This window comes from Erythrolamprus reginae, chromosome 1 (genome assembly GCF_031021105.1).
Source record: "Erythrolamprus reginae isolate rEryReg1 chromosome 1, rEryReg1.hap1, whole genome shotgun sequence".
NCBI classification, from domain to species: Eukaryota; Metazoa; Chordata; class Lepidosauria; order Squamata; family Dipsadidae; genus Erythrolamprus; species Erythrolamprus reginae.
Genome location: NC_091950.1, coordinates 273,617,721 through 273,630,630, shown reverse-complemented (window position 1 = coordinate 273,630,630; position 12,910 = coordinate 273,617,721). Strand labels below are relative to the sequence as shown.

The window sequence follows — 12,910 nt, the reverse complement described above, 5'->3', positions numbered from 1 at the left end:
TACTCATAATTACTAGATAATGGTTATAGATTAAAGTGTCTCATCTTCAAGTTTAAAAACAAAACAAAGTAACAAGCAAAAGACAATAGTACAGTACTTTAAAAAAAACAGTTAGTATGAAGTTTCCAATGCTTTATAAAATAGTACGCAAAACATCCATGGCTCTCATCTGACAGGATTTTTTTTTCAAAACACCATTAACTTGTTAGTCACATTTTCCAACATTTACATAAATAGGAAAAACTAATTTTCCTACAAAATAATTTGCACTTATTAGATCTCAGCTTAATGAGGTCTTTGAATCATATTAGTATTTTATTTATTTCTGAGCATTTTAAATAGCTTACTGCAATACATTAAAATGATTTAAAGAATGATGCAGATATAGCATTGTCACTTGTAGTTACAGAAGTTAATAGAAATCAAATAAATAAAAAATAAATTGTCATAATGGAAATTAATGTAAATAAAGGTAGTCCTCGATTTATGACAATTTAGCCAAAAATTTATGTTGCTAAGCAAGACGCTTAGGTAGATTTTGTCCCATTTTACAACCTTTTTTGCCAGAATTAAGTGAGCCACTGCAGTTAAGTTGGTAACATGGCTGCTAAGGAAATTTGGTTTCCCCATTGATTTTGTCAGACAATCACAAAAGGTGATCATGATTCCGGGACACTGAGAGCATCATAGGTGTGAATCAGTTGCCAAGCATCTAAATTTTGAACAGAGGACCAGGAGGATATTGCAATGGTTGTGTGAAAAACAGTCATAAGTTGGTTTTTTTCAGTGCTATTATAACTTCAAAAGGTTTCTAAATGAATAGTTGTAAATTGAGGACTATCTGTAAATAAATCAGTAAAGGTAGAGAGATGAATATTAGAAATTTAATTATTTTATATATTAATTTTAAGCCATAATGAATTAGTTAATGCTAAATAAAAAGCAATAAATCCAAATCATGTCTTGATATCATGTGAAACACACTATAGTAGTATGAGGGAAACAAAATGAAAATCCAATCCCATATATGTAGTTAATTAGATATGATGCAAATCTAAAACTGTTTACAATCTAAGTAAAACCAGTGTGTAAGTTTAGCCAAGAATTAAGTTCTGCTGATTTCCAAACACTTATAGAATAAGTAATTTAATATAAACTTGTATAATGCATAATAAAACTATATAAATGCTTCAGTAAAAACTTAGCTCAGAATTTACAATTATCATTATAAAAAATAGAAATTGCAGAAGATATGTACTATTCAGATTTCCCCCCATAACTGAATTATATAAAACATACGTAAACTATATAGAATGAGTCCAATCCAGAAAAATACTTAATTTAAAATAGATATAAAATTTAAATTTAAATTCATACAGTGGGGCAAATAGAATTGAAATGGTTGTTACATAGCCACAAAGTGTTAGTCTCCAAAATTACTGTGAAAATTTTTTCCATAGCAACTACGAGGCATAATGAATGGAAATATTAATTTCCACTATCCTATTAAATGGGTCATAATCTAGATCCATTCATATCTACTTTAAAATGTGTGCATCTAGTGTGAGAACTGTGGGTAGAACAGTATGAGGCTTGCAGTCATGTTGTACTTTTAACTGTAGCCTTTGCAAAATTTCTGAGAAATGTAGGGACCCTAGGAGTAGGGGAGAAAGAAACCAAGAAAATGGATTCCACCACAAGAAGTTTACTATTTGGAGTCTATTGATACAAATAGCAGTATATTTTTATTATACAAGTAATAATTCTAACTTTATATTATTAATTTACCTTTCCTACAAGATAACAAAATATTGATCTCTCCACCCCACTGCAGAATCATTATTGCAAATGTCTTTTCTTAATATTAAATGAACTCATTCTTATTAGTATTTATTGTTTTAATAAGTCTTGATGGCTTCTGAAATAAAAAAAAACCTGGATGCAGATATTGGAAACCTAACTTGATAAAAAGATAACAGAAACAACTGATTGCAAATCAATTATCAGTGAACAGTATAATACGGCTGCACAAAAAGCTAACACCTACATCAACACAACTTGCAAATTATGAAAAGAAATAATTATACTCCATTTTGCTTTGCTTGGTCTTTATCTTCAATGAAGCATGTATGCTCTACAGAGTATTCAAAGAAAGGCAGCAAAGATTACCTGGTGAGTAGAAATTAAACTTATTGGGAGAGGGGATATTGAAGGAGCTGGGCATGTTTGAAATTGAGAAAAGAAGACATAGCAACATTTAACAAATGCTGGAGAGGTTGTCCACAGAAGGCCAAAACTTGTTGTTTCTCAGTTCAGAAATCATGGCTTTAAATTAATGGGAAGTCAGATTCCAACTGAACATCAGAAAAAAATTCTAACAGTAACAGCAATTTAATAGTGGAATCAATTATGAAGACAAGGGCTGGACTTTCCTTTACAGAGTATCTTTAGGCAAAAGCTAGTCAGTAACATATATGTCAATTTGATCTGATACAATGAAGAGGAGTTGGACTTAATGGCATAAAACAGTTATGGTTAACCTTTTTCTCATCGTGTGCTGAAAGTGTCTGTGCAACAGTGCACGTGCCAGCATCTATAATGCAATGTGCTCCCCACACGCATGCCTGCGCGGCACCCTCCCGCCCCCCGTTTTGGGCCTAGTAGGCCTCCCTGCAGCCTCCTGGGACCAAAAACAGCTGCGCGGGTGCCACACCAATTACACCCCATTTTGGGCCTAGCAGGCCTCCCTGCAGCCTCCCGAAACCAAAAACAGGTCGTGTGTGTGTGTTGCAGTGGAGCTGAACGATAGCTCACATGCCCACAGGGGGGCTCTGTGTGCCAGCTGTGGCATGTTTGTCATCGGTTCACCATCACAGGCCTAGGCAGTGCCTTCCAGTTGTATGATGCATTCAATATGAGTTAGGTGCCAGTAGTGATATGAACTGTATTAATTTACAATAGTTTGAAAACTTCTCTTCACTTCAACAGTTCTATTAATGGAAAGTACTGGATATGTGTCTACAATTTTCCAATAAAACCATATTTATACTATCCTGTCTGATAATACAATGTGTAAAATTTATATCAAATATGTTTGGCAATAGAGCAAGGAAAATAATATTTCAGATATCATATATTCCTAGTTCCCATACTATAACTCCTACTGTTTCTAATTAACCATATAGCATGAAGTGTAATAGAATCATTGTCCACAATACCTAGAACAGCCCAAATTGAAAAAGCTGTTTTCTAGAACAGCTGGTACGCACATGGTTTATTGCACACATACATGGTAATGAAGTCAGGTTAAAGCATCAAAGGTTTTCAAAGATTCTCAAAAAAATCTATCACAGCAAAACTGAGTATTCTTTAAAAATAATCAGGATGGCTGCAAGGTTCAATTTTTGCTATTAAAGCTAAGAAGGGGTATTTTAATATTTATCAATAGAGATTGCTGTTTACATATAAAGCAATATTTGTTTGGTTTTGGCTTAGAATGAAGACTGAATTCCTCCTGGAGGGTAGTTTTTGTTTGTTTGTTTTGGGTTACCAATCCAGAATTAGAAACCAATGATGGGCTGTTGATGGTTTGCAAATCCTGGCTTATTTCACTTGTGGCTTATAGTTAGAGCTGAGTTGTTGCTTATTCCCGGTTTATATTTGTGTTCTGAATACTAGCAGAAGAAACAGAAAAAAATCAAGTTGTGAAAAAAAGCCATTATTAAATTGTTCGTCCCCAAAAGTGTTGATTTTCAAATAATATAAACAAGCTTTTTATTTTTTGCAAACAACCAGAATATAGGGCTATTTTCTTGTATCTATTTCTTCATTTGCTTCTTCTTCATTATCTTCTTTCATCTTCCTTCACCCGCTTAGTGTAGATGAAGGACATTCTGACTTACTTCAACAATTCTAAATTTCAGGTTACAAATGGATTAATATGATTCCATCTTTGATGTTTTAATTTGAAAGAGATAGTCAAAAATCTAAAACTGGGACAGGGATGGATAATATGTGACTGCAAAAGATTTCTCTGGAAATCTCTTCATCATCTGCAGCCCAAGAGGAACCCTTTTTTGGTATACCATTGTAACATGTGTCCCACTTTACCACTTAGTATCCAATTCTTCTTCCCTCCCCCCAAATCCAAAATATTGATCCTTTCCTATGATGACAAAACTAGCTACCATCAATAATGTGAAGCATTCAGATTTTTAAAAAAATTAAAGAAGCCTATCCATCCCCATTAGAAGAAATTTACCTACACCTGCTCTAAAATATGAGACAGTGATTAATTTTAAAAAAAACCAACACCCCACCCCCCCACCCCAACAACGTGTTTGAAGCACACACCTGTTGCCATGTGGCTTTCTGCAAAACCCACACTGCTTACTAGGTGTCCAGATAGGTTTGCTTTCACTGGGAGATAGGAGTTCTGTGCTCTCTCGTTTTACAGTAGAAATATTATCTGGGATAAACAGTGGTGGTTCATCAACTGAAAGACTTTTACTACTTCTTCTCTGTCGAGGCTGAAGGTTCTTTTCTAACTTTCTAACTTTCATTTTCTCCTTTTCATCATCTTTTAGATAATCCATAAGTAATGCCATGGAATCTTTTTTCCCTCCTTCTTCCTTAATGTAATTGTTTGTTTTAAGGTGATATTTCTGTGGCTGCTTCTGACTCTGTTGTGGCAACAGCCCTTGTTTAGAATTAGCTGTTCCCAACACTAAGTGCAAACCTTCTTTAGAACCAACAGGATGGCTGACAGCTCTGGCACTAATTCTTTCTGTCGTTATCTTCCGTACCTGAACTGGTATTTGACCCCGGGGAATATGTTTCCCTACCTCATGGATTTGCTTTTTTAGAGGTATTCCAGAGTCACAGCTCTGTAATCTTATATTTTTAGCTGAATGTTGCTTCTTAACTTTAATTATTTTCTGACAATGCTGAATGTTTCCTTGCTCTTCCATGTGACGTTTCAGACTTACTGAAGACTGACTACGAGGACCTGGAAGAACATGAATTTTACTGTGTGTGCCCTGGCCTACAGTAGCCAATCTCTGTTGTGTGACTATAGTTTTATTTTGTTTAGCCTTGGTATTTTTGGACTTCATCTTTTTTAGATATTTTAATGGAACACCAGAACGCCCTTCTTCCTGCAATCCTGCAATCTCAAGCTCTCCAATTTTTACACTTTCAGGCTCTTGATATACTGTTCCGGTTGGAATGTCTTGAATAAAATTTCCTTCCAAAGTACTTGCTTCTAATTTAATAGAATTCGTACCATCGTCTTTTAAATCAGTCTGTTCAAATTCCATGCTATTTAAAGGAAGATCGTCTTTCAAATTAGCCTTTATCAGGTTATCTGAACATTCTTGCTTGTTTTCTTTTTGCAAGTTAACATTATGAGCAATATCATCGCTAGCCTTTAAACCTAAGTTGCATTCAGCCTTTTTGTCCACAAAATTAGACTGAGCTATAACATCTTCCTGAATTTCACTTGCATTTTCACAAGTTTTGGAAATTAGCAGAGTATCACTTGTCCCAGTTTCCTTCTTTTGGTCTTCTATTCCAGTTCTACTCTGTTCTTCCTCAGTCTTATGGTTTTCCTTTTCTGATGAAGATATTTCAGATGTGTTTTTCCTAACTTCATCACCTTCATCTTGCAAGCTATTGTTATATGTAACTGTATCTGCCTCCACAAAAGCAGAAGACACTGACTCGGTTCCAATGGTAGCATCATAATTTTCTTTAACAGTCTGTGCTCCATTTTCCATTTCTTTACATAAGGTAATAGAATCTGGCAAATTAGAAGAATTTCCTGTTTCAGGACATACTTTGACTTTTGGCTCAGTGAGAATATTATGCTCATTATCTACTCCAGTGCTTTCCGATTCTGCACAAGACGGAACCCATTCTGAATTGCCTGAAGATGATGATGGAATTTCTTTTGTTTCTTCCAATTGGGAACTGTCAATACTTGGCTCAATCTGTTTTAACTGCTCTGCTGCATTATTGTTATTATTATCATCCTGTTTAGCCTCTCCTTTATCATGTTGTTTCAGTCCTCCCTTCTGGGCAGGTCCAGACTTCACAGTTTTCTTTGTGGGAACAGAAGATGAAGAATTTGAACGCTTAGCTAGTGTGCTCTGCCGCAGACTTCGTACTGGCTCTATTAAAAAAAATATTACAATGGTGTTATTTATACCGAAAACAACACTAAAAACAGTAAGCTTATCCTCAATATCTATTTCAAATAAGTGGATTATAGATTTTTCTGTTCATTAAATTATAAAAACATTTATTTCAAGCAAACACTAAGTTATGTTTAATCATGGAAACAGAAACTCTACAAAATGCATGGCTATTAATGTGTATTTTTTGGGAAAAGAAACCTACCTTGGATCATTAACCGTGGAGACTTTCTTGGTGATTTGGTTGGAGTTCCATCCATTTGGTCCCTCAATTTCCTGTTGGATGACGGATCCCCTTCATCAATGGTACTTTGAGCAGTTTCCTTAACTCTGTCATCCATAATAACATCAAGTCCGACAGCTAAAAAAAACAAAATGAAGAAAAAAATCCTAAATCTTAAAAAGATTTTTTGTTTTAAGTCTACAATGTCATGGAAGATGCGAAACATAAAGAAAGCAATGGCAATGGGGAAGGGGTAGGATGGGGGGGGGGAGGGAGAAGAAAGAGATAAAAAAGATTAAATGCATGTGTAGGAAATGAGATGTACAAGTTTTCCACAAGGCAGATAAAACAAGTGGTCATCCAGAGCAGTATTATTTCTCATACATGGTCCTTGAGAAAGAGTCATAGCCATTTTTAGTGGACTCACATTTTATTGATTTGCCACAGGAAGTTCTCAGTCCTTAAAGGATCAGCTGTCCCCTCACTGTCCCTTCCCACCTAAGAGAAAGAGAATTTAAAAATGGAAAGAGCTGATCCAAAAGTGACAATTTCCTTTATCTATATAATTTTAATAGTTTCTTTGTAGATGCTAAATGCAGAACATGATAGTCTGGCAACTATTAATAAGTGTTTCACCTGCTAAGTATCCAGCCAAAATCTAAGGGCTACAGCATAAGGTTGTAATTTTATGTACATCTCATTAAACACAATGAGATTTATTTCCATGCAAATATACTTCTTAGAATTTGTTACTGTATATTAAAATAGTGTATGCAGGTATGTATCTATCTATCAATATATATAAATTTGCTTATTTTATATGTTGCAAAACACATTCAATAAATGAAAACCTACTAGAAATGTCTATGTTCAGGAAATAGGAATTATATTGATTTTCCATTACAAAACTCAGTTTCCTTTCATTCCAACTTTCTGGGTATTGATTCAATTTAGAGATTTACTGTCTTTGTCACCGATACAGAAATTATTTTAATACTAACCAAGAATAAATTAAAATTCACATTATTAAATATATAAAATAAATATTAGCAAAAAATTGAGTATCTTCTTCCAAGGCTGTGCAATGACTGAAAAAGAGTGGCTCAAAGTACACAGGAGTGGAGATGAAGCTCACTTTTTGAATTATTAAAGGATGCTGAGATGGCTGCTTTGTAAGTTCTTCCTGACAAAGAGGCTGTGCATATATATTTCTTTCAAAGAACTTGCATAGCCCTACTCATGGCAGATAGTTGTCCAGGCTCTGCTTTAAGATTTCTAATAAAAATAGCTTGCTCTTCTTGTTGTTAGTTACAACAGCCATAGGTTACTTCTATTGCTACTTATAAATCTTAGTTAAAGATAGGACAAAATGTAGCTTTTCGTAGTAACCCTATTAAAATTGAATTACCATAATTATCATACCCACAGTTTGTTTCATTGAGCGATATAAGGATTCCCTCCATCTTTTTATAAAAGGCAATAATGAGAAATTAAAATATAACAGGACCCTAAAGTCAACCCTAATAAACCTCATTCCAAACTTCCACCTAGTCTGATGAAAAGACACCAGTGAGCACCTACCATTAGTTTCCTAACAATTAGAAATCTACCTAACATTATATGATATGGCTTTCAAGGGAAATTAGAGAAATGTAGAAAAAGCAATAAGAACTATCAATAAAATACAGTATGATTAAAAAGCTAACAACAAAGCAATACAATATAGTTTAACAAGAGTAAATTAAAATTGATTTAAATGTTGTTTCTATTACCAAAGTAACTAAGTGAAAATAATAATAAAAGCATTAGAGATAACAAATACATAACTCTACATCACTATACAGCAGAGAGGATATCCAATGAAACAGATTAATCATCAGGATAGAATACCAAAAATTAATTGTTACACTTCAAAGCATGCTGGAACTTTATAAATGCCCAGCAGTGTCAGAACTGTCCAAATCTCAAGAAGAACGCAGTTCTATAAGGTAACAATGCCTTACAGCAAGGACATAAGAGCGCACCAATTATATCTGAACTTTTCAGTTGGTCAGAAAAGATGGAAGTAAGAAAGTCATGAAGATAAATCAATGTAAGGCTTTATGTTAGATTGTACTTGAAACATTTCTGATAATAAGTACAGTTTATGGACCACAGATGATGATGATGATGATGATGATATTATTATTATTATTATTATTATTATTATTATTATTATTATTATTATTATTATTATTATTATTATTTAGATTTGTATGCCGCAGCTCTCCGAAGATGGTAAATGGTAAAATCAGAAACCCCCTTAACTGCTTGCAAAGCCATGTTCTAGAGCAGTGAGGCTAACCTTTTTTTCCTCGGGTGCCGAAAAAGCATGTGCAGGCACGAGTGCCCACACCCATAATTCAATGACTGGGGAGGGCAGAAAATGCTTTCCCCACCCCCTGGAGGCCCTCTGGAGGCTGGAAACGGCCTGTTTCCCAACTTCTGGTGTGCCCAGTGAGCTTCTGTTTCTCCATCCCCAGGCTTCAAAGCCTTGTCTGGAGCAGGGGAAGGGTAAAACAACAACCTCCCCCATCCCCCTGGAGACACTTTGGAAGCCAAAAACGCCCTCTCAGAGCCTCTGTGTGGGCCAAAAATCAGCTGGCCGGCACACACATGGAGCTGAGCTAGGGCAACCTCTCGCATGCCAAAAGATAGGACTCCGCATGCCACCTGTGGCACCCATGCCATAGATTCACAATCACTGTTCTAAAGTTACTGTAGCTTCCAGAGGGTCTTCAAAGGTAACTATTTTGGCTTCACTGCAATAGTTGAAGTAGCAGATAACTAGGATATGATTGACATACTGATCTATAGTTAGTGCACAGGATACATTTGTGCAAGATCCCTTATGGCAATTGCTTCCACTCCTTGCTAAGCAGGAATCAAATGTTCAAAGTATGCGACATATAGTCCAACTTCCTTTTATTGTCTGACAGAAAGATACAGATATTACATTATGTCACGTTTTCATTTATTTATTTATTATTTTATTTATTATTTGGATTTGTATGCCGCCCCTCTCCGAAGACTCATATATGAAGTTTTACATGACTTCCCCCACCCCACACTGGAGTTCATGGGATTTACTCCTGATAGAAGTTTTGAATACCAAACTAAGATCTGCAGCTACATAAATCTGAAATCTCAAATAGGATGAAATTGATCACATATGACCAACATAAGTAAAGAACAGACAAGCCACTTTTGAAAAAATATTGGCAAGAAAATTGCAGGTACTAGCCCATACAGTCACCGGAAGTCAAAAACTGAATTGAAGGCCTGCACACATACATACACACAAAAACACACACACAAAAAAAGGAATTAAAATAAATACTGTAGCTAGTTAATTCCCTGGGATAAATACTTCTAGACAAATACAGTTTACTTCCAAACCCAATGTTTAACCTTTTCAGTATCATATAAATATATGTGCATTACTAAAATTTTGAGTAAATGTAATATATGTCTTATATAGTTAAAACAGAATGAATTTGACACCATAGGCCATTCTATTCAGAATGCATTACCAATAACATGTTCTGTCCCAGCTATGGACCACAAAGAATGCAGCACACACAGTCTGTACAAATCTTATTTTACTAAACACAATAATAATAATAATAATAATAATAATAATAATAATAATAATAATAATAATAATAATAGTACAGTAGTACCTCAAGATACGAACCCCTCATCTTACGAACAACTCGTGATACGAACCCGGGGTTCAGAAAAATTTTGCCTCTTCTTACGAACTTTTTTCGAGTTACGAACTGGCGTTCGGAGACTGCTGGGAAGCCGCGCGGCTGTTTTAAAAGGTGACAGCCGGGTGGCGGGGCTTCCCAGAAGCCTCCCGAACGCCGGTTCGTAACTCGAAAAAAGTTCGTAAGAAGAGGCAAAAATTTTCTGAACCCCGGGTTCGGTTCGGGAGGTTGCTGGGAAGCCCCCCAGCCCGGCTGTCACCTTTTAAAACAGCCGAGCGGCTTCCCAGCTGTCTCCGAACGCCGAATGCGGAAGTTCGAGTTTGGCGTTCGGCTTCGGGAGACAGCTGGGAAGCCGCGCGGCTGTTTAAAAAGGTCACAGCCGGGCTGGGGGGCTTCCCAGCACCCCCCGAACCTTTGCCGAACTTCCGGGTTCGGGGTTTGGGGGGGTGCTGGGAAGCCCCCCAGGCCAGCTGTGACCTTTTAAAACAGCCGCGCGGCTTCCCAGCTGTCTCCGAACGCCGAATGCGGAAGTTTGGGTTTGGCGTTCGGCTTCGGGAGACAGCTGGGAAGCCGCACGGCTGTTTTAAAAGGTCACAGCCGGTCTGGGGGGCTTCCCAGCACCCCCCCGAACCCTGAACCATTGCCGAACTTCCGGGTTCGGGGTTTGGGGTGTGCTGGGAAGCCCCCCAGGCCGTCTGTCACCTTTTAAAACAGCCGCGCGGCTTCCCAGCTGTCTCCGAACGCCGAACGCAGAAGTTCGGGTTTGGCGTTCGGCTTCGGGAGACAGCTGGGAAGCCGCGCGGCTGTTTTAAAAGGTGACAGCCGGCCTGGGGGGCTTCCCAGCACCCCCCCCGAACCCCGAACTTTTGCTGAACTTCCGGGTTCGGTGTTCGGGGGGTGCTGGAAAGACCCCCAGGCTGGATGTGACCTTTTAAAACAGCCGCGCGGCTTCCCAGCTGTCTCCAAACGCCGAACGCGGAAGTTCGGGTTTGGCGTTCGGCTTCGGGAGACAGCTGGGAAGCCGCGCGGCTGTTTTAAAAGGTGACAGCCGGCCTGGGGGGCTTCCCAGCACCCCCCCGAACCCCGAACTTTTGCCGAACTTCCGGGTTCGGGGGGGTGCTGGGAAGCCCCCCAGGCCGGCTGTCACCTTTTAAAACAGCCGCGCGGCTTCCCAGCAGTCGCCGAACGCCGTTTTTTTGCGGGGGGTTTTTTTGGTTGCACAGATTAATTGACTTTACATTGTTTTCTATGGGGAAACAATGTTTCGTCTTACGAACCTTTCATCTTACGAACCTCCTCCTTGCACCAATTAAGTTTGTATCATGAGGTATTACTGTAATAATAATTTATTAGATTTGAATGCAAAACACAAATATAGTTTAAAGCAGTCTTTTCTGAACAGCTGTTCAGCTGTTATTTCAACTTCATTAACAGCCAGCAAGAGTCCATGAAATAATAACTCAAGGATGAGTAAACAGACTTATAGATATCAGTAAGCTTACAGTGGCTGGCAAAATTCCCAGAAGCACCTTGCAGGAAAAATATCAAGAGAAAGAGCAAGAGCCATTCAGGACTAAGGCATGAAGGAATATAAATGATAATTGTTTCCTGTGTGAGTGGGAAGAACTGGGAGTAATAGCCCAAATTAGCTAGGAAAGGCATCGTCTGAGTGAAGGTGTGTTGGGAATTAATACAAACAAACTCTGTGACTGCTACTCTGTCCAACTGTCCTGTTCCTGATTGACAAAGTAGCACAGATATTGCTCCAATATTCCTATGACCTTTTCAGTTTTGGGGTGATGAGCCAACAACAGGCAAATTACCAGTTGTAGGTTCATTGCCAGAAGCGCCATCTTCATCAGCATGTCCACCAACAACAACACGGTCGTGAAGTCAGATGACAGGTGCAAGTCTATGAGAAAGTCCATTGAGATGGCACCCCAGGGTCTCTCTGATGTCAGCAATGGCTGAAGTGGTCCCGGGGGAGCTCCCATGGAGAACTTGGCCTGTCGGCATGTATTCAGGATGCCGCATATAACTGGACATCATGGTGGAGTCGAGCCCAGAAGAAGGTCCACAACACTAAGTTGAGGGTCTTTAAAAGACTGAAATGTCTCACCACACAGTTGTCATAGCACTGGACAAGATAAGACCCTGGAGCGACCCCGGTGGGACATACAGCTTCTCCCAGTATTGCAAAATGTCAACAGAAAACGTTCAGGGAGAATCGGGCCCTATCTCACACTTCCTTTGATCGATGTTCACATCCTGCTGCTATGCCTCCAGGATCTGTGTCGGAAAGTCAATAGGTTTATGGATGGCAGTGAACAACTTGACGGGCAGAATAGTCTGAAGCAGAAGTGGGTCCTTGATGTGGCATATTTGGGTTTCCTTGAGAGCGCATCTGCTTATTGATTGCGCCCATTCGGCATGTTGGTTACCTTAAAATTGAAGTGGGTAAAAATGAAGAATAACTGGATCTGTTGTTGATTGAGTTTCTGCGTGGTCTGCAAAAACTCCAGACTTCCACTTGATGTTGGGACTCCTCGAGGTGATATCTCCAGGTCTCGAATGCGATCTTAATGGCCAGTAGCTCTTTTTCTCATATAGTATAAATGTGCTCAGAAGCATTCAATTTCCGGGAATAATATATGCAAGAGAAAAGAGTACTGCTAGCTTTGCAAGCCTGTAGCAGCACCACTCCAACCACAATATGTGACATGTCCACTTCCACTACAAAT

General features: G+C 38.3%; 1 protein-coding gene across 5 annotated transcripts in view; it reads right to left on the bottom strand.

The window, feature by feature from the left end:
• PHF3 (PHD finger protein 3) overlaps positions 1-12,910 on the bottom strand; it is a 65,144-nt gene that overhangs the window by 24,282 nt on the left and 27,952 nt on the right. For 3 of the 5 annotated variants that reach the window (XM_070733040.1, XM_070733035.1, XM_070733036.1), the window contains 2 exons: positions 6,400-6,555; positions 4,354-6,172 (listed from right to left, as the gene is read on the bottom strand). In XM_070733040.1, the coding sequence (XP_070589141.1) occupies positions 4,354-6,172; positions 6,400-6,535 (1,955 nt within the window). In that variant the 5' untranslated portion in view covers positions 6,536-6,555. Of the gene's footprint in view, positions 1-4,353; positions 6,173-6,399; positions 6,556-6,844; positions 6,916-12,910 lie in introns of all 5 variants that reach the window. The other 2 variants (XM_070733037.1, XM_070733038.1) reach the window with 1 other exon arrangement.